Source organism: Poeciliopsis prolifica, unplaced genomic scaffold (assembly GCF_027474105.1).
Source record: "Poeciliopsis prolifica strain line A6 unplaced genomic scaffold, Auburn_PproV2 SCAFFOLD003, whole genome shotgun sequence".
NCBI lineage: Eukaryota > Metazoa > Chordata > Actinopteri > Cyprinodontiformes > Poeciliidae > Poeciliopsis > Poeciliopsis prolifica.
The window spans coordinates 698398-725638 of record NW_026562378.1 but is presented as its reverse complement, the minus strand read 5'-3'; the positions used below and the strand labels follow the sequence as shown (position 1 = coordinate 725638).

Below are 27241 nucleotides of genomic sequence, written 5' to 3'. Positions count from 1 at the left end.
AAGGTCCATAATAAATATTTAGCATAGAGTTAAATATTTAGCTTGCTTTACTTTGTAAACTAAATACTTAGTTTGCTCCTTAAATAATTAGTTTGAATCTATGATATTTCTAAAAGAAGAACATGGTGAAAATATGACTTTAAAAATGGAAACAACCCAAATTATCACTGTTCATTTTTTACTGTGCAACTTTACTAACCACAATCCGTGGATTAGTTGATAAGATTACCTGACGAAAGTTTGGTTTCATTCTGGTTTGCTGAATGGAGCTAATTATATCTGCATTCATTCAACAATCAGCGTTTTGCTGTCATTTTAGGTTTTGTTTGGCAGAAGAACTGCCTAAAAAATGTTGTCTTTAAAGGGGCCTTTTTTTTTTTGCCTCCTCCTCTGTTCAAAGCCGCTTGCACTGACCGCTAACTGGGTACTAAAAAATCCATAGTGGTTACATGATTGCGAGCCAGGTGCAGCCAAGGAGAAAATAGAAGAGCAATGTTATTATAGCACGAGCACACTCCTGGGGATACTTTTTGCACAAGTGCATGGAGGTTTGAATGTGTGCTGTGATGTTGGGGGCAGGGCGACCTGTGAGGTACGACTATCAGGACGGCTGCCATCTTTTTCAGCACCCTGAAAACATTCAGAAACCAATTCAGGCCCTCAACTCAACATGTGTATATATTTATATATTATATATGTATTTATATATATATAAAAAATTCCCTTCTCACCCACCGCAGGTGGTTCTTATCCTCTGAGCTCGGGTCCTCTACCAGAGGCCTGGGAGCTTGAGGGTTCTGCGCAGTATCTTGGCTGTGCCAAGGACTGCACATTTCTGGACTGAGATGTCTGATGTTGTTCCTGGGATCTGTTGTAGCCACTGCTCCAGTTTGGGGGTTACTGCCCCGAGGGCCCCGATGACCACAGGCACCACTGTGGTCTTCACCTTCCAGGCCCTCTCCAGTTCCTCCCTGAGGCCCTGGTATTTCTCCAGTTTCTCGTGCTCCTTTTTCCTGATGTTGCAATCACTTGGTATTGCTACACCATATATATATATATCTATATCTATATATATATATATATATATATATATATATCTATATATATATATCTATATATATTATATATATAATATATATATATATATATATATATCTATATATATATATATATATATATATATACCTATATATATATATATGATATATATATAATATATATTATATATATATATATATATATATATATATATATATATATATATATATATATATATCTATATCTAATATATATATATATATATATATATATATATATATATATATATATATATATATATACCTATATATATATATAGATATAGATATATATATATATATAGATATAGATATATAGATATAGATATATATATATAGCGATGGATGTCAATCCGCTTCTCTTTCTGCTTCAAAAACCGAGCTGATAGGACGGTGGGAAGACTCTTGTGTTCAAGTTGTGCTAAAGGAGTTAGCCTGTCAGTGAGGCTATTGAAGCCTAAAATAGCATCTTAATGCTAAACATGTAACAGCAGCACAAACTTCCCCAGTGCTAACATCAGCATCTACAGTCCACATTTCTATAGAAGCTCCATGAATGATGAGAAGCTGCTGAAACTCTGGAAAACTGATAGAATAGAATAACCACCAGGTTCTTCAACCTGATGGTAGAAGAACCTAAATAACAGATTACAAACATAGATATCTTTATTGTTGAGCTAACATATCTATTTATTCTATAATTTAGGAGCAACGAGTTTTTGTATTGAAAATATTTATATTATCAATATAGTTTTTGATTAAAACATAATTAATTGCAATTAATTAATTACAGACTGTGAAATTAACTAAATTTAAAAAATCCCACCACTGGATAATTCAGGAAAAGTTGGGTTAACTGGGGTACTTGTTTACTTTGAACAGGAGTAATTTTGTAAAAACAAAAGACATCAGGCTGCAGGTGAGTAAAACTCACCAGCATGCTTGAATTGACCCTTGAAATACTGGGAGTGTGAATACTTTTCATGGAATCGCATGGAAGCATTCCAGTTTAGCGACAGGCTTGAACCTGAGTGTGGACAGGCGGCATCGTGCCTCAGCCTCGGTCTGCCGCTTTGCTCGCTCTCTCTGTGTTTCTCTAGAGGAGTTGCAGTATTCCTGGGTTAATTAAGTTTTCAGTCATGGATGCCTGGTGGAGCTCCCCGTCGGCCCCCGGCCAGCAGCGGAGGCGCCACACCCACCCCGCATGTGTGGTCAGACCAGGCTGGGCTGATGCATTCCACTGGGCTATTTCAGGCTCCGCTCAGTGCTAGCTGCTCCTCATGTGTCACATCAGCGTGAGAACAATACAGCAACGGCACTTTTTATTTCTCTCTCTTTATTTTTGTCAGTGCAATATTCTATCCATTCTCCAAATGCCGCTCGAGCGCTAACAACAAAGTTCAGGCACTTTTTCGTCACACCCTTGGGATATTAAGAAACAAAAGGAATAACACTGCATCTGTTTCCCTGGCAACTACTAGCCCAATTTTACTGTCAGTGCACAAAAGGAGCCACAAGAAAAGGAAGCATGTGTGAGAGGATAACAGTGTGTGGTTAGGTGTAAACATTAACTCGGCCGTCTTTGTTCTATATTTAACGGGAGCCGATGAGTGCATTCGTAAATGTGAGGGCTTTTTTCCTTCTTTATGCACATGGATGCAATCCTGTCAGTAGTTAAACCTGAACCAAATGCTTGTTGTTGTGGTTTCAGTGAGGGCAGAAATATGCATCTTCACCTCCAGTTTGAATATGAAATGTGTTCACATCTCACAAATATGATATTTTAGGATTGCCTGCATCTGTAAAAACACAGGTTTGAAGCTTATATAAACACAGGAAAACTCAAAATGTACTCATATTTAGATTATTGCACATTTCCTTTAATGCTGCCATTATTATAATGGTTAGCATCCTAACCCCTACTTAAAAATAGGGGCTATGCCACTTTAAACCAGGGGTGGAAATTTAAAATATTACATTTTAATTTCCAGCCACAATGTATAGAGAACATTTTTTCCTGGCCACTCACACATTTCACCAGCCACAGTTCTTTTTGTCTTTTTTTTTTATATTACAAACCCACAAGTACAAGCAAATGTTATAAAATATATAATTTATTCTTAACTCTATGAAAACCAATTCACTGACAATAAGTTTACCATGCATATGTACAGAATAATTTATCATAAAGCATGGCCACCTTAACAGAGGTGTAGTGTTTTAATCTCTAACAGCAAACTTTAACTACACAACCCCAACACTCTTGCATTCATTTCCTGTGTTGAACATTTACACCTTTTAACTACAAACTCCACAGATAGTATTTAGTTAAGATGTGTCTCTAGTCATTCTCAAAACTTTTTAAAATGTGATCAATTTCTGTTTTCTAACTGTTCTATTTGTTTTCCCTTACTTATTTTGTTTTCTACTGAAATTTACAATTATTCTTAACAGTGAAAACATCTCAAAGCGTGTTCAATATTAATTCTGCGGGTCATTATGATTCCTGAGTTATTCAAGTATTTTTCTGATTTCCTGCTAGGTAGCCCTGTTGAAAAAAGTTCAAACTGAATGTAGTTTTTGTTTTTCTGTTCAAATTGTCAACCTGCCATGGTGGCGGGTGCGTTGCTCCAATTTACACGCCACTTCAGACGTTTACCTGCATTTGGCCAGTGGTGGCTGCTAATTTCCACCCCTGGTTTAAACATTTTCTAATTGGCATAATTTTTTGTGTCGATGTTAACATGTCAGTTGCTTATCAGATGTTGAATTGCTTCTGGACTGGGAATTTGTTTGCGCTGTACCTTTGTGCCCTTTGCTCCTTTAAGGTCCTCCTTGGGGCCAAACTGTGTCAAATTTTCATTGCTAATATTGTTAATACTTTTTTTATTATAAGAAGTTGTGTTTTTATTCTTGTTATGATGAATAATGCAATTGAGGAATTTAGTATTTTTATGCCTTTATTTTGTAATGCTTTATTATTATTATTTTCTACGGTATCAACAAAAACACCACGAATGCCTTAAAGACTACACTGGATGTTGTTCTTCTCTTGCACATATCTTTTTGTTTCTGTGCATGTTCTGTTAATCACTGGAATAACTGTATTTTATTTGTTTGTATCTCAATAAAAACATTGATGTTGGAATTCCCAGCTGCAAGAGCTCCAAGTCAGAAAACTTAAACAAAACTCTCTCACTGAAGTTGGAATTCCATCTTGCACAGCTGGATTTTCCAGACCCACCTGAACGTCAACAGTCAAGATGTTTATAAAAAGCAGCTGGCGATGGAAGAATGACGTGTTATGACTGTTTGTATCTCATTAAACCACTTAAAGCAAACATTATTCTGTGTTTGCAGAAAAGCTCCATCACAGTTCAAAAGCATAAACTCAAGAGGATCATGTCACTTTCAGCTTGGCTTTTTACTGGACATTAGCCTCTTAAACGGTTGAGTTCAATAATTGTGATAAAATAAAATTGTCTAAAGGTTAATTTTGTAATAACTTAGTTTTATGTTTATTTAAATAGAACAGTGGAAATAGAGCCATCAGTACATTGTTATTCTCATGTATTATGTAGAATACTAATGTATGTGTCTGAAATGTCTGAAAGTCTTGGTTCCAGAGAGGCTCATCTCCTTATGCTCCTGTTGGATATGCAGAGCCAAAAACTATAAGGTGAAGATGAAAACCAGAAAAGTCATTTGAATTTGAAAGGCGAAAAAAATCTGAAATTCCTCCATTTCCAAATCTTCTTTACAGCAGCCTTGGCAGGATGTACAATGGACCTCTGCTTATTCTTGTTTTACTATTCAAAAATTCACCCTTTTTTCTGTAGAGCATATATTAAATATTTGAAATGAAATGCAGCGTGGGGAGCTGAAGAGCTGAGGTGGAATGTACAAACTCCTTTGTATTGTGTAATTTTATGTGATTGACACAAAACACTGTATAACTATGAAGCACACGGAAAACAGCAGGTGATGCAGCTACAAATCTGATGGAAATTTTAAAATTACTAGAGTAGAGTCGTAAGAAAATGAGAATAAAGATATTATGTCATCAGAATAAAGTAATAAAATATTGAGAATAAAGTTGTAGTAGAGAATAAAATCATAATATTACCAGAACAAGGTCAAAATGTAAATGAAACAGCATTATCTTTTAACTAGTAAGTCCCCAAGTCTGGACTCATCAGAAAGATAAAAAAAACAGTTTAAACAAGACAATGAAAGATAACTGGAGTAGAAAACCGGTCCCAGTAACCTTTATAAACACAAAGTTACATAAGGAAACCTAGTGAATAAAAAAAAAACACGTGTTAAATCCTAACAGGAATCAAAATTAACTTAAAAGAACAAAAGAAACAGGAAGTGAACTAAAAACAGACCATAAAACAGGAACTTTATAAACTCACAATTTTACAAGAAAACCAACACAAGTAAGAGGCTAACCAGAGCTATCCTCAGGACCACAGGAAGCCTTCCTCTTTTTTCTCTCAACCTTTTTGTGTCTGTGTGTTTGTGTCTGCAGAAGCACTCCAAAGGACAGACTCTGATGGACATGGTGTGTGAGCACCTCAACTTGCTGGAGAAGGACTACTTTGGCCTGACCTTTGCTGACACAGAAAGCCAGAAGGTCAGTGGATTCGGCGCCAGAACAAACTGACGTGGATGCGTCGGGGCGCAGACGTGTTCCTCAGTGAACGATTTGTATTCGTCTCGCCTCTGCATTGGTCGGCTCTCTTGGGTGCACCGTCCATCAAAGATGAATAAAAAGTGGATATTTCATAGATCGGTCTGGGCCTGAACAAAAAAACCATTTGAATGATCTAAAGAAATGCTTCATCTTCTCTTTCCAATAGTTCTGTGTCTATTAAATCTAGTAATAGAAGTATTTCATGAGAGGGAGTGCTGCTCTGGAGGAAGAAATCCTTTAATAGGATGAATCAAACCTCAATGGTCTGCGGCTAATGAAGGAAATGGGAGAACTTTTAAGAGCTGATGAGACAAGTTGGGTCAAAATGACCTCTGTGAGTTCTAGAAGTCTCTATTATATAGCCATGGGATTACAGACTGGTAAGTAATTAGTTAATGTGATGTTTCAGAACAGTTACACTCTATTCTGTTTTGCCTGTTGTTTTATAAGAAACATGTGCATGTTGAAAAAGTCTTCCTGACACAGGCCTTTCTTGAAGTGATGATTTGAATTTATTGACGTTCTGGAAGGCTAACGGCTAAAGTTCTGAAAGGCTAAGGGTTCACATTCTGGAAGGACAACGTTCTGAAAGGCTAAATGCTAACATTGTGGAAGGCTAAAGGCTAACATTGTGGAAGGCTAAAGGCTAACATTCCTGAAGGCTAAATGCTAACATTCTGGAAGGCTAAAGGCTAACATTCCTGAAGGCTAGATGCTAATGTTCTGGAAGGCTAAGGGCTAATGTTCTGGAAGGCTAAATGCTAACATTCTGGAAGGCTAAATGCTAACATTCTGGAAGGCTAAAGGCTAACATTGTGGAAGGCTAAAGGCTAACATTCCTGAAGGCTAAAGGCTAACATTCCTGAAGGCTAAAGGCTAACATTCCTGAAGGCTAAATGCTAATGTTCTGGAAGGCTAAGGGCTAATGTTCTGGAAGGCTAAATGCTAACATTCTGGAAGGCTAAATGCTAACATTCTGGAAGGCTAAATGCTAACATTGTGGAAGGCTTAAGGCTTACATTCCTGAAGGCTAAATGCTAACATTCTGGAAGGCTAAGGGCTAATGTTCTGGAAGGATAAAGGCTAACTTTCCTGAAGGCTAAAGGCTAACATTCTGGAAGGCTAATGGCTAGCCAGAAGGATCCTCAGTTCTGACTAATTTTAGTGGTTTGAAATAACTCCATATTATTTGTTGGGACACAACAGCATGTTTGCAGATTTAACCATCTAATCTTTTTTCGCAAGTGACTGCTGCTAGTTTTTTAGTATTTTTAAAATCATAACGTCTTAACCAATAGTGCTTTGAATGACACTGCCTAATTGTACCGATATATTTGATTAGCTTGTCTCATCAGTTGGGTGTAGTTGTCGGTGTAGAAGGAGAGGCTTTAGGTGATAATTGGAAGCTGATTCACTCCAAAATCTATGACAATAATATATTATTTTAGCAGGAGCAGCATGATCACATGCTTTTTTGTGTGTGTTTGTATATAAAGCAATTGGATGATATGTTTAATAGTTTTTATACTGTGAAGCTAGGGCAGGACAGAAAAATCGATAGTATATATCGGAATAGATGCATGATCAACATCAACAGATAATACATGTGAATATTCAATATCTAGAATATTCACTGAACTCTGGTCCACCACCGCATGGCATTCTGGGAGATGTAGGCAGAGGAAAGGCTTTAGCTACTCAAACTCACTCAGCTGGCTCAGCAAGATTGGTGGCATCAACTAACTCACTCATTCTTTGGTTACCTAGCAACAACCAGTTGAATAACAGCTTCAGGTTTCGCTTAAGAGTGAAGACTGTGATTAAAACAGTTTGGCAGTATTTCAGATATTTAATACAAAAACTAATCAATAATTATCAATACCGGCAGTGAAACTATGATGTGGTGATTCGTTTTTCAGCCGTCTCATCTAGGCCTATGTGAAGGATGATCACGTTGATCACGTTGTGAGGATCTTACCATCATTTGTTTATTGTTGCATACATTTTTATAATGATAGAATTTACATCATCGTCATCCTTTAAAAAAAAAAAAACTAGGATTTCTTTTAAAATCCTCCTAGCGCATTATTGTAGCACATTAACATTAAGTCGCTTTTATGGCTAATCATTATTATCAGGATATTATCTTCATGAACTAACATCTTTGGCTTCATGGTAATGTTTTCCTTTACCCGTTTCCTTTTATATTCTTTGACATTAAACACACTTTTTAATTTTATTTTTCCCTTTGGTGAAGTTTTATAAATTTATGCTTTCATATATCAAGCTTCAGTCATTCTCACTAATAATTTGAACATTTCCTCCGGGTGGGCTTGTGATCCTTGTTGTCTTTACACATGTAGATATCAGCCATATTGTGGCGTAATCGTGTCTTTAACGGTGCTCTGGTGGAATCTGGCTGTCAGCTCCTGGTTTGATGTTGGTTCTGATCAGCGGGAGCGTCCCTTTGGGCAGGCCTGAGATCACACGGCAGGAAACTGAAACATTCCAGCTTTTGAAGTTTGGAAAAACGACAAGACCCGGTCGCTTTCAACACTTACAGCACGTCCTAAAGGTTTCCCTAATTAGCCTGCGCAGGCGGCGTCAGCTGACTGGCTGGACCTTGACTGTCCGATCGTAATCTTAGACGTAATTTAGGTGTTTAAAAGATCAACGGAATATTTCTACCTCCTTCTTATGCAGGTATTGCTGTAGATTTCGTGGAAACGACAGCGTCATCAAAGGGACTTATCGGAGTGCAGCTGCTGCCTCCCGCCTGCGGACCCCTCCTGATCAGGAGACCAAACAAGCCGGCGAATTAAAATGTCATTTTAGATGGCCTTTCTCCAGCTCTGTTGGAGGAATGAGAATTTAAGCTTCGCTCTTCAGGAGAACATTTGTTCCCGATGACTGCATCATGTCCCAAACTTACAGTAAAAGTGCTTACTGGTCAGTAATTAAAGATTCCCAAGCTTTTTCAGAGAGAAAAACAAATTGATGAAGAGCACCTTGCTAAGTGATTGTCTTCACCCTCAGCCAGTTGGTTCAAGGAGAAGATAAGTGCCAGCAGCTCTTTATTAGTGACTGCGACTGTAAATGAGTTTGGAAGTGAACTTCATTGTGGCCTCAGGTCTGGATGTTAGAGGATCAACGTGCTTCTTTCTCTCAGACTGATGTGGAACCGTCTGCCATGAGGTCTGTCAGCGTTAAGATGCAGCTGCTCTGCAGCGCTTGGCGTTCCACAGATTACTGTTGGCTTTCTGCGCCAGGGGCGCCTCGGAACTTTGTTGCATGCAGCAAAACGTGAGTGTGAGAATCAAAAGAACAAGGAAATTAAAGCGCACTGCAGTACCATTTCAGTTTCATTTATACTGCCAGTTCACAGCAAAAGTAATCTCATCTTGGAGAAAGCAAGTAAACTTGGAGGGATGGCTCAGAATCCTTGAAAGGGAGGTTCTGTCAATAGGTTGAAAGCATTTTTTTTTATTATTTTACTGTAGTACATAACTCTTGTTGCACTAAAAACAATCAGAAGTAAGATTTTTTGAATTCCTTGTTGGAAATACAAAGACAAAATACAAAGACTGGGACCTGAATCTGATTTTTTATTTATTTTTTCTATAACCCATATCTGGCATATATCTTAATTTTTCACATCAGTCTCAAAGGCCCAATTCTGATCTTTTCACCAGAAAAAAAAAACAAAAAAACTGAGGTGTGTCACTTCCATATGGGTACTAAATCACACACATATCTAATAGTTTTCACAGTGATTGAAGTCTGTGTGGTCATGTCACATTTTATTCAATTTTTATGTCATTGATGTGAGTCGATGCGTCATCATTCTGCACCAGTAGATGAGGACGTATACAGTGGCTGAAAATTCTGATGATGAAATTATAAAAGAAGTCTTAAGTTGGGGGTGGTCTGGTGGCTGAGGGGTAAAGCACCAACCGTGAATAGAAGCTTTAGTCCTCGGCACAGGTTAAAGTCCCGGCCTGATGACCTTTGCCCCTCTCTTGTTACGCACTTTCTAACCTCTCTTAAACAAAGGCTACCTGAGCCAAAAAAGTAAAAAAAGAAGTCTCTGCATTAAGCTAATTATTAATTCACAGCTCTGGATTCCAACTTCCTAGTCAAATCCAGCGCAGTGCCAATCTGGACTTTTTTAACCTGAAGTTTGAAGTTAGCTTCAAGTCCAAAGAAGACATATACATACACATATATACACTTTAAAACAAATTCTGTCATTGCTGTTTACTTTAAAGAAATTTTAGAAACCTCCAAATTGTTGTCATATTTCTATTGGGTGCTAATGTTGGATGGTACCACTAAAAAGTTTGACTGACTTTATTTTCCACATTTGGGATAACTAAATAGAAGTAAACAATTGACATTCACCAAAAATGTCTTTTATAATTCTGCTTTAGATTTGCCAATTCAAAAAGTTCAAGTTGAATAAATTTGTGAAGTTATAAGAAAGCCCAGGATATTGATATGTGTAGTTTAAGTAAGTAAACAAAGCTGTTTCTTTTTATTTGTTTGCAAGTTTTCTTTGTTAATAAATTAAAGAACCTTCCATTTAATTAGGTTAAATAAATCAACTTCCATAGTGTAACAAGCTCTTCAGGCAATGAAGATGCCTGAAGATGGTGAGATGCTTCACTGCAGTTACTTTTCAGGGACCGCTTTTCTGTTTCGCTCGTCTGCCTTGTACTATCATGTAATCACAACTTTAAATACAAATTACACACATAAAGAGGAGAGACGACAGTCTGCCTCCGAGCTCATACTGAACTATGTAGCCCCGCAACAGCACACACAAATACACACACGTACGCCCACACAGAAAATAATGTGACCAGACAGTATTACAAACGCAGCACAAACAAAGTACATCAAGCACACCGCGAAGATTACAGCATTTTAATACAGTGTTGAGAAATCTGTAGTGAGAATTTTATTAAATTATTTTCCATTACTGGATGAGAATAGAAAAAAATCCACATAGAAGCAAAATTTCAGAACTTTACTTTTTTTTTTACAGATTTCTCAACATATAAAACAAAAAACTTGGGCCTGTCGACATTAACGCGATAAGCTTAATAAGCTCAAGCTAATTAGCTGCTCTAGCTCTAGACCTCTGCAAAATAGAAAATGTAGCTGATGTAAGTCATCCTGCCACAATGGCGACATAGTTCTGTAATCAGTCAAGTTTGAGAACCCAGTTTAGCTGTAGCCTCAGAGAAAAAGTCCAAGAGTTCAGGTCTCAACTCTGGCTGTTTCAGGTTTTAACACCTTCTTCAAACATTAAGAACTCAAAGGTGCCAGAGTTTTTTTTTTCTTTCTTGCTTGTAGATTTAATTCAGACACACAAACACACAAGAGTCAAACAGAAAAAAAATGTTTTCGGCTCACAGTGCTGCCTTCTCAAAGCTTATGTCACAGTAAATGACCTGGCCCTGCTAAGTTCAACAGCTTTAAAATAAAAATCATTTCATCCAAATGCTGGTCAATAAAACCGTTAAATGTGTGGATTCAATCAATAGAAACTGAATATAGGCATTATGTCCAGAACAGCGCCTTGGAAAAATCTTTTCTTGGCCACTGTGTTACAACTTTATGAAATGTTTTTGGTTTTTAAAACTCAAAGTTGTGCATAACATCGAAATTAAAGGCAAGTGACATATTGTCATTTAACTGCTTCAGAAATTAAAAGATAAATATGTAAATTTAAATGTGGCAGACAACTACTGCTACTTGTACTCACCAGCCCCAAGTCCCTCGTATGAGACATGGTGGAGGCAGCATCATACTCTGGGGATTATTTGGTACAGTGTGAGTCGAGAAACTGGTCAGATGGAAGAAAACCTGAGAGGCAGCAAAAGACTTGAGACTGCAGTCAAATGCAAAGACATGCCACACTTTTCAGATTTTTGCTTAAAAGATATTCTGTCTCACAATTATGTTCAAATTTATGTATTTTATTTCAGTGTGTTGGAATTAACATGACAAAATGTGACGCATTTACTACTATTGTTCGACAGTGCACATTATTTTAATGTAAGTCAACTATTATGAATAAGTTCCTTCAGATCAGCCAGTGTGAGTTAACGTGATGAAATATTGAGGGTATCGGTGTTTTTGAGGATACTTGTTGGGAAATTCCTTCATTCCTGTTCACTGCCACTGAGCAGCTTGACTTCCAGTTGCCATCACAAACTGCTCTGCATCAGCTGCGTGGAGCACCGGAACGCTGCTGCTGCCTAAACGAAACCAGTTCCCGGCTAAAGACATGGTTAGCTGAGCAACAGGACATAACGGGATCAGATAGGAGAGTCTGATCCCTGCGTGTCTGAACGGCTCGGCGGGCTGCAGGGCTCCGTTACCTTCCACCGTATGGAGAGGCTTTCATTAGCAGCAGTGTTAGCAATTAGAAGAAAATATGACACCATGTGTGTGCGTGCATGCGTGTGTGTGTGAGAGCCGTGGTTCCAATCTGCCCTGTAAACATTGCCTTCTGTCTTACAGAACTGGTTGGATCCCTCCAAAGAGATCAAGAAGCAGATGCGCAGTGAGTGACTTTTCAGAGAACATTAGTTTACTAAAAAACTTTTTCTTGTTGACCAAATTAATGCAACTTAAGTGAAATGGACTGGAAATAACTGCACTGAGAAGAAACACCTCTTCTGCTTGTTTGTTTTTATTGTATTTTGTTTCCTGTGTTTTTGCTCCTTTGTTGCATTTGAAGCTCCAACCAAAGTTATCCTCGCACCTGGCAGATTAAGTTAGCTCTACATGATGTTCAAATGAACAAAGCATTTAAGAAAATGAACATGATACCAGTAAACACTGTGGTCATGTGATGGCCCAGGTTGCTTTTGACATGTGAAATAGATGCCATGAATACCTCCTATATACAGTTTTTGTAAGAAGAGTGGTTGAAAAATATTTGTAGTCAGGAATCACAAATGTTGCCAGCAACTTCTTTGGAAACAAAAGTTGCTTTTTTCAAAGAGTTGCTGGGTTGGTTTGGATAGTTATCTTCCCTTAATAAGCTACCATTCGTTTTGTATTTACACAAGTTTTTGTCTTTAGATGTTAAGAATAGTTTGATCATAATAAATATGTGACAGAAAATGAAGAACAAGAGACCCATAATACATTTTCCAGTTTCTCGTCCAACAGACTCTCCATGGCAATTTGCCTTTGCAGTGAAGTTCTACCCCCCTGACCCGTCCCAGCTCACAGAGGACATTACCAGGTACTAAACACACACATCCGCATTCTTCCATCCCACTGAGGATCTGTATTTACTTCCATTGATTTTAGTTATTGCATTTATGCCTCTAGCCATTACAAGTCTATTCTCAACTATCGCTTAAACTGACTAGCAAAGCACATTTCAAATAAAAAAAGAGAAGCTAAATGACCTCCTTTAGTTGGTGGTAGTGGCTATAATAATTCTCTCTATCCAGTATGTACACACATACACATGCATGTCCTTGTAATTATTTTTTTCTTTTTATCAAATTTTTTATTGCACTTTTTGTTATTGAGCTCAAAATGAACTAAATAAATGTGAAGAGGAGATGATTATTTTTTTCTTTTAGTCTTTTTGTGACACTGATGTGACCTGAAGTTTTTTGTCTTATTGTTATAATTTTACTTCTATAGAAACTGAGAAATTTGTACTGACTTCCATTCATTTTTCATTTATTAATTGAACCTCTTTCATGAACCTAACCGTTACCAGTACATGCCTGACCCTAACCCTGACCTAAACACAGAATTCCTTTAAATCAAGAATAAAAACCCATCTGGTTAAAATGAGCTGTCGAACCATAATAAATGGAACATTGTGTGAGGATTTGAGTTTTTCTGTGTGTTTATTTAGGTTTCTGTGTTCGTGGAGTCTCTGTGTAGTCCTGTCTACCTGTCGATTAGTTACACCTGTTCCTTGTTTCCCCTGATTCTTGCTCTGTATTTAAACCCAACAGATGCGCTTGCTACTGTGTTGTCTAGTCTAGTTTATTGTCGTTGTGATTGTAACCAGTTGCTGTTGAACTACTTACCTTCTGCTCGCCTGTGCTGCCTGGATTATTGTGCTTATTTATAATTAAATCATCATTTTCTCATCATAACCTGGGTCCACTGCGTTCACCTCACCACCACAAATCATGACACATTGACCAACATACTGGTGAATGTGATGTTTTTATGACATAAAGTACATTGAACTGCCTTGTTGCTGAAATGTGCAACAATGCAGATTGATTTGATCAATTTAAACTCAAATCACACCTTAGTCCTAAACTTAACCCAAAAACATCACTTCTTCTCATTGGACTCTGGGCATTTGTCCCCATAAGGCACATGTCTCCTCGCGGTATTGTGTTGGGCCTCACTATATGTCAAATAGTAGGCACACACACCAGTTCACCCTTCCCCCACATTACTAGTTGTAACACTTGAGCTTGTGCAGTAAGTGTTTGTCAAAGAAGGAATTGCTCACAGACATCTGTAAAGATGCTAGTGTGTGTGTGTGCACGTGTTTGTGTGTATGTTTATATAAAGGTACTGCAGCAATTCCCTTGGCATATTTTCTCTGATTTCAAAGCTTCTAGACCCCCACTTCCTTTTCCATGGATTATCCCTGGAATGCCTGTAACAAGCTGGGATTAAGCAAGCTGACTACCTGTTGCTGCCTGCCTGCTTCAGGCTGTTCTGACAGCCAAACCGAGGCCCCTCCCTCTGCTCTCCCCCTCACGTTTCTCGTCTCGTCTCGCAGATACTACCTGTGTCTGCAGCTGAGGGATGACATCCTGTCAGGCCGGCTGCCATGCTCGTTCGTCACCCACGCCCTCCTGGGCTCCTACGCCATCCAGGCTGAGCTGGGTGACTATGACCTGGACGACCACGGCTCCGACTACGTTGGCGACTTCCGCTTTGCCCCCAACCAGACCCGGGAGCTGGAGGAGAGGGTGATGGACCTCCACCGAACCTACAAGTAATGGCGGGACAGATTAATGAGATTTTTTTATCTGGGGTGATATGCTGATGGGGTTTTCTCTTGCTCTGAAACATGTAATCACCCACATGGCCTTTGATTGATGCCGTGACATTACCATATTGTCTGCCTCCAGATGCTTTCAGTTTGCATGAAAGCACTTTCTTAGTCAGTAGACTGTCTCACTCTCAAAATTGGAAACTTACAAGTGAATACATCAAGCATATTCAGTCAGATTATTCCACCCACAGACTGCATGACTCAGGGTTTCATTACTTTATGAAATATGTTGATGCTGTTACATATTTCTGTGTTTTCATTAAGGGGGATGACGCCCGCAGAGGCTGAAATGAACTTCTTGGAGAACGCAAAGAAGCTGTCCATGTATGGGGTGGACCTCCATCATGCTAAAGTTTGCAGCTCTCTGAATTTCTCTTTGAATTTCAGAAATAAACAATGGCTATTTGGCTCTTGAATAATTTCTTGTGTTGTTTGTTCGCAGGATTCGGAAGGGATCGAAATCATGCTAGGGGTCTGCGCCAATGGTCTGCTGATTTACAGAGACAGACTGAGGATCAACCGTTTCGCCTGGCCAAAGATTCTCAAGATTTCTTACAAGAGAAGCAACTTCTACATTAAAATAAGACCAGGGGAGGTAAAGGCCACTTAGCTCCTGATCACATGTCAGGCCATTGTCAGAAAAACACAATTTTGAAATTGCGAAATTTCGCAATACTTTGTCACACAGTAAGTGTGACCAAGAATGACTTATTGTGTGACAAAGAGTATTCTTTTTTTTATTATTATTATTTTTTCTTTTATTTAGAAAGACATATTTCCATCACATACAATAATTATAGCGTTACCCATTTGAGGTCGTACATGTGGTGAAAGCATGGAATCCAGGTGGTTTTGTCCATATTGCCTTTCTGGTATTTTTTAAGTCTTAGTTGTAAACGGTAATAAATTTGAACAAAATTGCACACAAAACGAAACAAAAAAAATAAAAATAAATAAATAAATAAAAATTGGGAATTGCACCACTTCAAGCAATAGATGATCTCAAGAATATTGAAGGGTAGTACACATAATTCACAAGAACAATCAAGTAAAGTCTGATCTGATTGGTTTTACATACTCAGTCCATTTGGTCCAGATCTTATAAAATTTACCTTTTTCACGTTGAAGGGAGAAAGAAATCCTTTCCATAGCATAAATCCGATAAACAATTTCAATCCATTCATCCATAGAAGGTGGGTCCTGTTTCAGCCATTTCCTGGTGATGCATTTCTTACTGGCTGCCAGTAGGATAGCCAGCAGCTTTTTGTTTGAATTGGTCCAATTGTCCAACCGCAAGTTGCCCAGATACATCGTTTCACATTTAAATGGAATGTTCACATTAAATATATTTTCAATGTGTTTATGGGGCTCTTCCCAATATGGTCTTATTACCTGGCAGTCCCAAAAAATATGGAAATGATTGGCACCGTTAAACCCACAAAGTCTCCAGCAGAAGTTCCCATTGCTTTGATATCTTCTCTGAATGGATGTAACAAAAAATTATGTAATGTTTTTCCAGCAAAACTCCCGCCATGTATTTGATCCGGTCGAGACCCATTGCAATTGACATATTTCCTCCCAGTCCTCTTGTGAGATTGTTGTCTTCATTTCTTTCTCCCATTTCCTCTTTATGTATTCTGTATTCGACAAAGAGTATTCTTTATCACACAATAAGTCATTAAAAATCATGGCAATGACAGATGTAAACAGTTACTTGAGTTGCAGTTAAATTCAGTCATGAATCTTTCAGCCAATGAGAGGAGACGTTGGTGTTGGAGAGACAAGCCCCACCTACTTGGGAGGGGCTTGATATGCAGTGTTTTGGGGAAATTAAAGTCACTGATTTTATAGAATGACCGTCCTCTTCTTTTACTTTTCTACCAGTTGTAATGTATGATGTCATCATACGATCCATTGCAGTGTTTGGAAAAGTGCAATGGAAAGTGTTTCAATTGCACTTGAATGACAACGTTTCAAATCAACGATCAGTTGATTGAAACTTGTGTAGAAAACTTATTTTCCACAAACTACTGGAAAATTATCCCTGACACCCAAACATTGAACTATCAGATCATTCTGATGCATTGTACTCTATCAGCAGATGGTGTCTCAAACTCAACGATGCAAAAGTGAAAAACTCAGATAAAAATCCTACAAGGACAATTGAACTTTATTTCAGGTAATTCAGAATGTGGCTGCTTTCAATAAATTTTAAATATTACTGAATGGTCCATTTATTCCAGGACCTTCATCACCAAGTGAAGCACATTTTAAAGATGAATTACTGATACGATGGTGTTTTCCAGCCTTTGTTTTTCATAATTATAATTATAGCTACCAAAAACATGACATTTAAAATTAGATTACATTAGACAAATAAAAAAATTATTTTATAATGCACAGATGATGACTTATTTAAAAGTATGTTTAATAGCCATTTGAAGGTTATTTTCAAATGGTACTTTTTATCTGGAAAATTAGTCTCATCAGAATACATATTTCATTTATTGAATATGCCTGTACTGATAAGTATTGCAGTGATGACATCGGGTCCAATAGATGCTTGTTTTCTTCTTTTCTTGCCTTTTGTTTGTGTCTAGAATGAGCTTTTCTTGCTGCGAGACTCCTACTGGCTGAATATTGCATTAACATGAAAAGCACAACTTCCAGCTACAGCACTGGAAAAAATTAAGGCACCACTTAAAATAATCAGTTTATCTGATTTTACTTGTCGTATGTATGTTTGAGTAAAATAAACATTGCTCTTTTATTCTATGAACTACTGACAGCATGCCTCTGAAATTTCATGCAAAAACTGAGAAATGGTCAAAACAACAAAAAAGATGCAAAGAAAACCAGTTCATATTCCTTCAGAAACAACAATACTAATGTTTTAACTCCGGAAGAGTTCAGAAATCAATATTTGGTGGAATAACCAGGAGGTTCAGTGCAGTGGGCTCTTCATTGTTTCCATAGCTGAACTATTGCTCTCCAAAGAGTCCTTTGTGATATGAATACTGTGCACAGTGACATTGTTATGATGATATATTTGTCAAATATTGTGCATCCCTAAATCGGATTCACTGTGACCTGTTGCAGATCTGACTTTTCAGAAATTTTTTTCATTTCAAAAGCTGCCATGTTAGAATGAGTCTGCAGACTTCCCAGATACTTGTACCATAAACATGTCCTGAATGTTTGGAAGCCGTAGCAGATATGAATGTCAAGCCAAGCAGTGGGGCTGCACAGTGAGCCTAAGATGGAGCCAAATAAAGAAGCCGTTCAGCAGAGCTGCTGCAGCTGGAATACATTTTTACCCAGGACATTCTGAACTTTTCTTTTCACCCTTTCTTCACAGATGCTAATACAGTTTCTGAATTTTCTCTCATGTTGATCCAACCCTGACCTCTGCTTCATATTTCTGTGTGTCTGGGTGTTTCTGTCCCGTCCAGTATGAGCAGTTTGAAAGCACCATCGGGTTTAAGCTTCCGAATCACAGAGCCGCCAAGAGACTGTGGAAGGTCTGCATCGAGCATCATACCTTCTTCCGGTGAGAAAAACACTTCAGATTCATTTCTCATCAGGGTTTCTGCACCAACAGTCCTTGGGGAAAGTATTCACACTCCTGAATACGTTCACATTTTGTCACATTAAAAGCTCAAACTTGTAGGAAGCTTCCAATAAATAACTTCTGGCATTTATAGGTGTTGATCCTTTTTGCTAGAGGATAAATTTACTAAGAAATTATTGCGATAATATTGTTGTTTTGAGACCTTTTTTCAGAATTATGATGGTGATGACATAATGCAAGATCACATTCTCAAAGATCAATAAAATTCAAATACTAATGAATGTTTAACGCGGAAACTGGAAGACATTTTAAATACCCAAAATAAACAAGCAATACGACAAAGAAAACAAATGGAATGAATTATGAAGTTTCTGAAAATAAAATTGTCCTTCAAAATAAGTTCTAGTATAAACCAAAATACCGGACTGAAGATTTCCATCGTCCAGTTCTTGGTGGAAAGAAAATAACAATAGATCACATAAATGACTGTTATTGAGTGTGCTTTAATTTCTCTTACAATTACTTGATTTATTGCTTATTGCATCATGTGCAATCATGAAAGTGTCTATTTCTATTTATTTTGGGACGAAGTTCCCAGAATTTCCCTGGATTTGTTAGCAGAACTCATTACTGAAGTAAAATATTGTTGCTGTCAGTAGTGAACTGTTTATGTTGTAGTTCAGACAATGAAAATACAGTTAGCCTTGATATCCACTTTCTTTCTAACATTACAAGTGTTCTGTTCTGAAGCTCTCTCTGTCTGTTGTGTTTTTTGTTTCCACAGCCTGGTCTCTCCAGAGCCTCCTCCTAAGGGCTTCTTGGTGATGGGCTCCAAGTTTCGGTACAGTGGAAGGACGCAGGCTCAGACCAGACAGGCCAGCGCCCTCATTGACCGCCCAGCGCCTCACTTTGAGCGCTCTGCCAGCAGGAGGTACCTGCTGTCCAGGAGCTTGGATGGTGGTGAGTAACTCTGCCTCATGAAGCACCAAAGGAGAGATGCAGCGCAGGGTCATTCATAGCTTCTGCCACAAACTACGAGATGGTTCATCTGGTTTTTCTGTCAAGCAAACACAAAATAGTACAAAACTGAAGATGGGGGAAAGTAATACAGACTATTTTTTTTACAGTGATGTGGTTTTTATTCAGCCACTTTTATTTTGATACAGCTACATAAAAAGACATAAAAATATTTCTTAATGTCACTTTTACTGTGATCACAACAGTACTACAAAATATGGAGATAAAACATGAAGGAGCTCAGATAGCTAATAGCTGCAGCTAGCTGGCTTCTCCTGTTTGAAACCTTGGCCTTTCTGATCCAAGCAGAGTTCTCGCGGCCCGTGTCATCCATGTGCGAGAACCACGACGGTCTGTCCCGCCGCAGCGCCAGCGAGCAGCGGCGCCTCCGCAGCCCCTCGGTGGACGAGCAGGAGCAGGAGCAGGAGCAGGAGCTGGAGCCCAGCCTGGAGCAGGACGAGGACGACAGGGACCCAGATCAGAGCCAGGACATGGAGCAGGACAAGGACCAGGACAGCAACACCACCCCGAGCAGAAAGAGGGAAATCAGGGTGAGGACAGTTCAGCTAGTTTCAAGTCAACTCTGGCTTTTTGAAGTGCAGAGCTGGACAGAAACTGCTGAGGTGATGATTTGAATACAAGCAGAATTAGAAGCTTCTCACTCAACTCAGGTGAGAAGCAGCTTTGCTAGACTAATGCTATTCTTTTCTAACTCTTCTCCTTTCACTCCTTTCTCTCAGCTTTCATGCCTTGACTGTACTCCATATAAATCTGGCTAACACATAAGCCAGGTTTTTTTCTTTTTTTAAAATATTTTCTAAAACTGTCACCATGTTATGAGACAGATAATCTGTGAAAAGATAGATCTCCTCCATCTGCAGTTCAGTTCCTGACCAACAACAACCAATCAGAGCCAGGAGGAGGGGCTTAGTTGCACTAAATGAACATGCTACTAAATGTACTAATGGCAGGGAAACAACTCACTGTTACAGCAAAGTGTTTATCTGCCATTATCAGTGGCCATGCTAACTTGCCTTAGCATTCATTGGGAACTGGGATCATTGACAGTACTGAAACCCGCCTCCACTTGGTTCTGATTGGTTATTTCTAGTTAGCACTGGTAGCAGTGGAAGAAGGCAAAGGAGCTTCATTTCCCTCTATATTTATGTATTTAAAAAAGTATTTTTAAAAATAAAAGTTACATACTACAGCATTAACTCTTTCTCAGGCTGCAGCCTGGCCTTCTGTCTCTAACACTCGTTCTCTGTTCTTCAACCCTTGCTGTCAATAAGGAGGAGGCTGGCTCCCCAGCTGACAGTAAACAGGAGGTATTTGGTGTCTGTTTGTTGGTCTGCATGATGTTTTCAACTATCCATCAGTAAATTTGTCAGACTCTACTTCAGCCCGTAAATGTTTACCTTCCACTTTGCGAGTAAGAAATTCAAGAAAAGCATCAGTGAAAGAATTTAGCGTCATCACATAACGACTGTAATTTATAGCTGCATGAAAATGGAGTGGGAAGTGTTATATTTCAATTTCAGTTTAAGTTTATTTCTACATGCATCTCACCTCAAAGCGCTTTACACAAAAAGCAGTCAGTTCAGTCCAATCCTGCAGACCTATGTCTATTCATTGAACAATTTAGCACCAAACTGGCATTTGGATCAATAATATTGCTTAGTTTGCAGAAGTTCGGTTCTAGGTTCAAGTGCAATTTATTACAATATATGATCACAGACACTCTAATTAACATAATTAAAAAAATTGAATCTAGTCCCACCAGTTAGTCTTAATTCCTGGTACTGGTTGTACTGGATTAAGATGGTTGGTATCAACCAGGTTCTGCTGGTTGAACCCACTGATGAACTGATCTTTAGATGCCATCACTAGCTGAAAGAACAGAAAAGTTTTGTTTTAGGCTTTCATAGACTTCCTCTCAACGAACCACCAAAAATATTTAATACCTTACATTTTCCATAAGGGAGACAAAAACAAAACATTGCCTATTACACACAACTGAAAAATGGGAAATTAACAAAATAGCAAAAATGAATTTCTAGCCTATGGCAGTACCTTGTTAAAGGCAGACTAGTTGACCTGTGTTCAATGACATAAAGTTTATTTCAATTAAATTTGAACCAACTTGAACTTGTACAAAATTTCTGTTAATCATTTCTATTAAGATAACCAGGATAACTAGAATGCCCAGGGAAAAGCAACCCATGTTCATTGAAAGCATTCAACGTCTAGAAAACCTTAGTCAACATTTCATATAAAACTGTCCTGACTTGTTCTTTTGTACAGTGGTTCATGTGTCCATCTGAAGTCTTTTGTTGTGTCTTTGTGTTTTCCTTTGTCTCACATTCCAAAATGTATTTCCTCTCAAATCACTTTAATATTTAAGACATCAGACCCATCTCCTCCGCATCTCCTTGATCGTCCATCTTGTTTCTTCACCTTGTCCTTTCACTGTATGACCTTACACTCTTCATCTCTTGCACGCCTGTTCTCCTGCCCCAACTCAGCTCTCTCAGTTGGACCAGGAGACCACTCCTCGGCACAAAAAGGAGGTACATCTTCCATGGATTTGGCTCTAGCGATGTTTGCCTTTCATACAGCTTTTGCTTCTGTCTCTAACTTGCTGAGAATTTATTGCATCCAGCCCTCCAGTACAGAAGGATGTGTTATATTTTGCTCAAGTGTCTGTGAAGTATCAACAGTTTAACTTATTCAACCTTCAAACAAGTGGTTAGATTTAACAAATGCACATTCTTAAGACAAACTTTGAATATGAAACATAAATAGACATACATTCATGTACAAAAAGTCAAAAAGTGTTCAAGGACACACTTGACAATTTCTCAACTTCTCCTTGAATGACTAAAATAATTATGGAACTGCCAGAGAAATAAAAAAAAACTTTGGTTAAGGAGCATTTCACTCAGAACTGTGAAAAATGTCAGGACTCAAGAGAGTATTAAATTATGGCGGTACATGACTGCATCATTGACTCTGTCATCACTCCAAACACACAAACAAACCGAACAAAACCTTAATAGGAAGCAGAATTTTAATCAGCAAGCAAATTAATAGATGTTTCATATTCATTTTATCATTCATGAACTATGGAGCGAGAGCTTGATTAAAATGCTTGTTTGTATCTCTACAAGTAATTCAGCTGGAACTGTAATTGTTTTTTTTTTTTGTGTGTGTTTCTTTTGGTTTCGTCTTGGCTTCAGTAGCATTAAAAGAGACACAATAGAGGAAACACAAGCAATAATCTCCTCTCAGCCCGAGTTTAAGCCGATCTTTTGGTGCACACTCCAGCATACGCAGCATTGTCTCCCCGCCTTTTCCTGCTAGTGTGAGTTCTATTGTTTAAAGCAAGGCATTGTGAATTCCTGCTAAGACCTCTGTCTTGTGGTGTTCTCCAGTTTCTTGATAAATCTCAGGACGTCTTGCTGAAGCACCAGGCCAGCATCAATGAGCTGAAGAGGGCCCTGAGGGAACCCAACAGCAAGCTGATGGCCAGAGAGAAGCATCTCTCTGCGACGTCTCCGACGGGAACGCCAGAGAAGAAGGCTGTGAGTAAGGGTGGTGATCGGGTTGCTCTGTGGCTGCCAATTCTAACACTTGACCCTCTCTGAGAAAGGTCGTTGCTATTTTTTTAAATATTTAATTTGTTCTTGGTATGGCCATAATATTCCGTGGTAGTTTTCAACTCCCCCTGTCAATACTACTTCTGGGATTACAGCATCAATTATCTTTTAGTCTTGCCACAGATTCTCAAATGGATTCAGCTGTGGGCTTTATCTAGGCCCTTCTGAAACAAACATTCTTTGCTTTTTTTCTAACCATTCCACTGCAGCTCTGGCTGTGTGCTACCTGTTTTTCCAAAGAAGTCATATGAGTAGCCAACTTTGTCAAAGTTGGTAATTGATTGCACTGGATTTCACTTTTGGGGTATCAGAGTAATGCTTGATACAAAAGCATTTCACAATTCTCTGATTTTCTTTTTATAAAAATGAAAACCATCAAATTGTTCTGGCCACTTCAACACTCTGTGTTTGTCTATCACATAAAATCACTTGCACTTCTCATGTTTGAGTCGTGCATTCATGTGATTTAAACAGTGTAGAAAACTGTCAAGGAGAATTAACAAGGTTAGCAAAGCTTGAGTTTTCCTGCATCCACTTCAAATAGCTCTCTCTCCCTCTGCGGAGATGTTTACACCTACACAATCAATCGGGCACATTTCACTTTCAGTGTATTTTGTGTTTCTCAAGAGTTCCAGGTGTAATCCCTTAAATATCTCAGAGATATTTGTGGATGGTACTTAATCTGTGGCCTTTGATTGCTAATTAGCGACAGTGTTCTTTCTGCCAAATTACAAAAATTGTTTAAGCTTTTATCCCATTCTGGAAACGGAGATTGGAAATCGGATGCCGGCGTCTGTATCAATCAGATTAAGCTGGAGAAATGTCAAATATTGTCTGCAGTAGAAAATGCAATCAGTAGTGCGCCTCGCGCCAGAGAAGCACCAGCGTTCCTGTGTCACTGTGAGGAGATTGCTTGGATCTGTTACACTTTTTAGACTCTGCTCTTTGATGTGGTTTCACAAAAATAATGTCTGATGAATTCATTCCTGTGCTTTTTGAATCTATCAGATACATAATGATTGCATGTTTGATTCTGAAGTGCAATTTATTACACTTCAGAATCAGGTAGTTATAGACATTTATGTTTATTCTCTTATTTAAAATGGGTTAAAAGTGTTTCACACACCAACTGAGTTCCTTTAGTAAATGTATTCAATATCCATTCAGCTATAATTAAATATTTGTTGAATAGTTGTAAAACGATTGACCTCGCTAAATTATAAAAACACTAAATATCTTTTAATATTCAAAGTAAATGTTACAACAAAATATATGGATAACTGCATGAGCCCTTACAGCAGTGGTGGGCAATGCTAACTAAAACACTGGTTGTGCTAATCATAAACATTAGTTAAGCTAAAGCACCGCACCAATATGTTATTTAGTGCAAACTAATGCTAAAGCGCTAACTTCAATTCAGACTTTTTATGCCCTTGAAAGACTTCAAGCCTCGAACCCCAATTTAATTTTGAATATGTGATTTACAGTTTCTTTGATGCCCTTATTTAATTGCCTTTTTGTATACACCTTCTTCTCTACTCTCCATGTTTTATTTCATTCTTATCTGTTTTATATTTGAAATAAGGCTATTAGGGGAAAAGGAGAGAAAGTAAGGAATTTATGTTCATTCTCTTAAGAAAGAGAATGAACATAAAGGTCTATAACTACCTGGAAATGTTTTAAAGTCTATAACCAAAACTTCAGTACAGATGGCAAACTTTATTGAACTGAAAGTTTACAAACCTGTCAGTTCAGTAATAATCTATAACAGTGGAATAGTTTATTTGACAAATAATCTTCAAGCCTTACTTTGGGAAAAGACAGGCTTTTCCCTAAGAAGAGCTGAATGTTATTGTCATAGAGGTAGCCATTTCCTCATGTCATTACACAAGAATGACCAACTTCATTAAAGCAAAGTCTAGAAATTCCTTGTAGCTCATGAGGCATTTAGGTAAAATTGCCAAGTTGAGCAGTCACTGATATTCATTAATTTGCTCTTATTTTGTACAGTTTGTAACTAGGAGAAAATTTTTAATCTCTGAGCAGAGCTCTCCAAATCTCTACAAGACTTCCTGTCTCTCACGAAGCCGTGTCACGTCGGTGTGTAACAGGAGTCCAGAGCAATTGTGTCTGCTCCCCTACAGCTGTCTTTGAAAGGATCTAGAACAAGGGATTTTGATGCCATATCTATTATCTCCTTCATGTTTAGCATTTCTGTGCATAATGCTTGTCAAAGTATTATGCAATGATAATTAGAGGAAGTCTGGAAAAGTGTTGTGCTGCCTTGGTAATACTGTTACCAGTGCCTGTTCTGCATTCACAACAAGGCTGTAAAATGACAGAGATAATCGGTGTGGCAACAAAATCTCTTGTTCTAGATCCTTTCGAAGACAGCTGTAGGGGAGCGGACACAACTGCTCCAAACTGTAGTCACACACTGACATGAGACGGCTTTGTGGGGGAGGTGAAGTCTTGCAGAACTCCGGTGAATTGACCAATTGTTGTGAAAAACACTCTCAACTTCTCTCCAGAGCTGCTGATTCATCCATCCTTTCACAGCTCTATGTAACCACTTGTGACAAATCCAGCAAACGTACTTCGAGAATGAAATGATGATGAATAAGCAGTTCTCTCATTCTCAATGAAAATTGTATTCTTTTGGTGTGACTAGCAATCATATTTTATGTAGTCACTTATCAGAAGATAAAGCCTGGAAAGCTAGCAGTAAGCTAAACTCATGGAGCTTTGCTTAGCCTGGCTTCATCTTCATCGTGCTCAATGTATCAGCATTAAAATTGCTCATGTAAGTCATCAAGTAAAACTGAGCTATAATATCAATAACCTCTGCTTATTTCCAACTTGTTGTCATTTCAATATGTGTTTCTGGAAGGGTGCTGGCCATATGGTGTGTTTGGTAATGTGACAGTAGTGGTGATGCAGCAAAGGATTGTGGGGAGTTTAATTGAAGTAGAGAAGCAGTGTTCGTTTGGTTGTTTTTGAGTTGAGAGGGTTGTGATATATATGTAATATTTAGGGCTAGGACTAATCTTTCCAGTTTGATTAATTCATTACATAATTTTTAATGTATTAAATTTGTAATGCAATTAATCAGCTACTATTTTCAATCAATTCTTTTTTCATGCTAAAAAACTGGATCATTTGTATCTTATTCCTGGTGGCACCGTAAATCCGACACACGAGTGACATTTGCTAACAACTGGCAACAAATCTGCTTCGTTTGGCCAACTGGGGGATTATTTTTGCTTAAAAAAACGACCTGATTGGACATTGGACAACAATATTGTTGTGTTCCAGTAATGCTCAAAGGAGTTAGCCTATCAGCAAAGCTGTACAAACCTAATATAGCATTGCAATGCTAATTTTAAAGCAGCACAGACGTCCCCAATGGGGACATCAGCATACAACGGTCCTATACTCAAAACAGAATACAGATCCACGCAAAGATAATGTATTAAAATTGAAAGTAACAGCTGACAGGTTATCCATTATTACGGTATAGCTCATAGCTTTTTTTTAAAAGATCAAGACCCTCTTCTCACTACCTCTGTGCTCTACTGTTTGGTTTCAGTTGATGCTAAGCAGGGTGAAGTTCTGGTTCCATAAAGATTATGGATTTATAAGTGCAGTTCAAGGGTTCAAATGGGCTAACTTAGCCTGGATTTAAATAAGTCAAATTTTCTCCATATTTTTTTTGCCCACCATTAGCGGCCATTAACAGATCTGAACAGATGTGAGTCTGAAGGGTCGGTTGAGCCACTGAAACACTGACTCTCTCTGCTGTTTCTATTTTCCTCCTTTTGCATGAAATGATGATGACCTCTAACTGTTGTTCTTCTTTCTCTCCTCTGCTGCGTGTCGGCCAGTTGGGGGGACGTTCAGTGGGAAAAGATGCTATTAACAGCCCTTCTGTTGAGGGCTTCGTCCAGAAGGCTCTGGTCACTTCACCTGAGGTTCCACATCTTTCACTGCTCCTCTTCACGAAACACTTTACTGTTTGTAGTGATGACCATGCAAAGCACGTCTCAGCATGCTCCAGTTCCAACCTTTTCTCACTTGTTTATACTGCACAGTTAATACAAGTAAATATGATTACATGAGAAACAACTGAAATGTTTCCTCATTGTAGTA

The 27241-nt window shown here is 38.3% G+C and overlaps 1 protein-coding gene across 6 annotated transcripts in view; it reads left to right on the top strand.

Annotated features, from left to right (window-relative positions):
- Positions 1-27241, top strand: part of LOC129353494 (protein 4.1-like) — a 95796-nt gene that overhangs the window by 49250 nt on the left and 19305 nt on the right. For 2 of the 6 annotated variants that reach the window (XM_055022851.1, XM_055022846.1), the window contains 13 exons: positions 5611-5715; positions 12307-12349; positions 12964-13039; positions 14567-14785; positions 15110-15197; positions 15288-15440; positions 18298-18395; positions 19201-19376; positions 19740-19984; positions 20726-20761; positions 21959-22003; positions 22868-23017; positions 26977-27063. In XM_055022851.1, coding sequence (XP_054878826.1) covers positions 5611-5715; positions 12307-12349; positions 12964-13039; positions 14567-14785; positions 15110-15197; positions 15288-15440; positions 18298-18395; positions 19201-19376; positions 19740-19984; positions 20726-20761; positions 21959-22003; positions 22868-23017; positions 26977-27063 — 1521 coding nt within the window. The remainder of the gene's footprint in view (positions 1-5610; positions 5716-12306; positions 12350-12963; positions 13040-14566; positions 14786-15109; positions 15198-15287; positions 15441-18297; positions 18396-19200; positions 19377-19739; positions 19985-20725; positions 20762-21958; positions 22004-22867; positions 23018-26976; positions 27064-27241) is intronic. The other 4 variants (XM_055022858.1, XM_055022863.1, XM_055022879.1 and 1 more) reach the window with 4 other exon arrangements.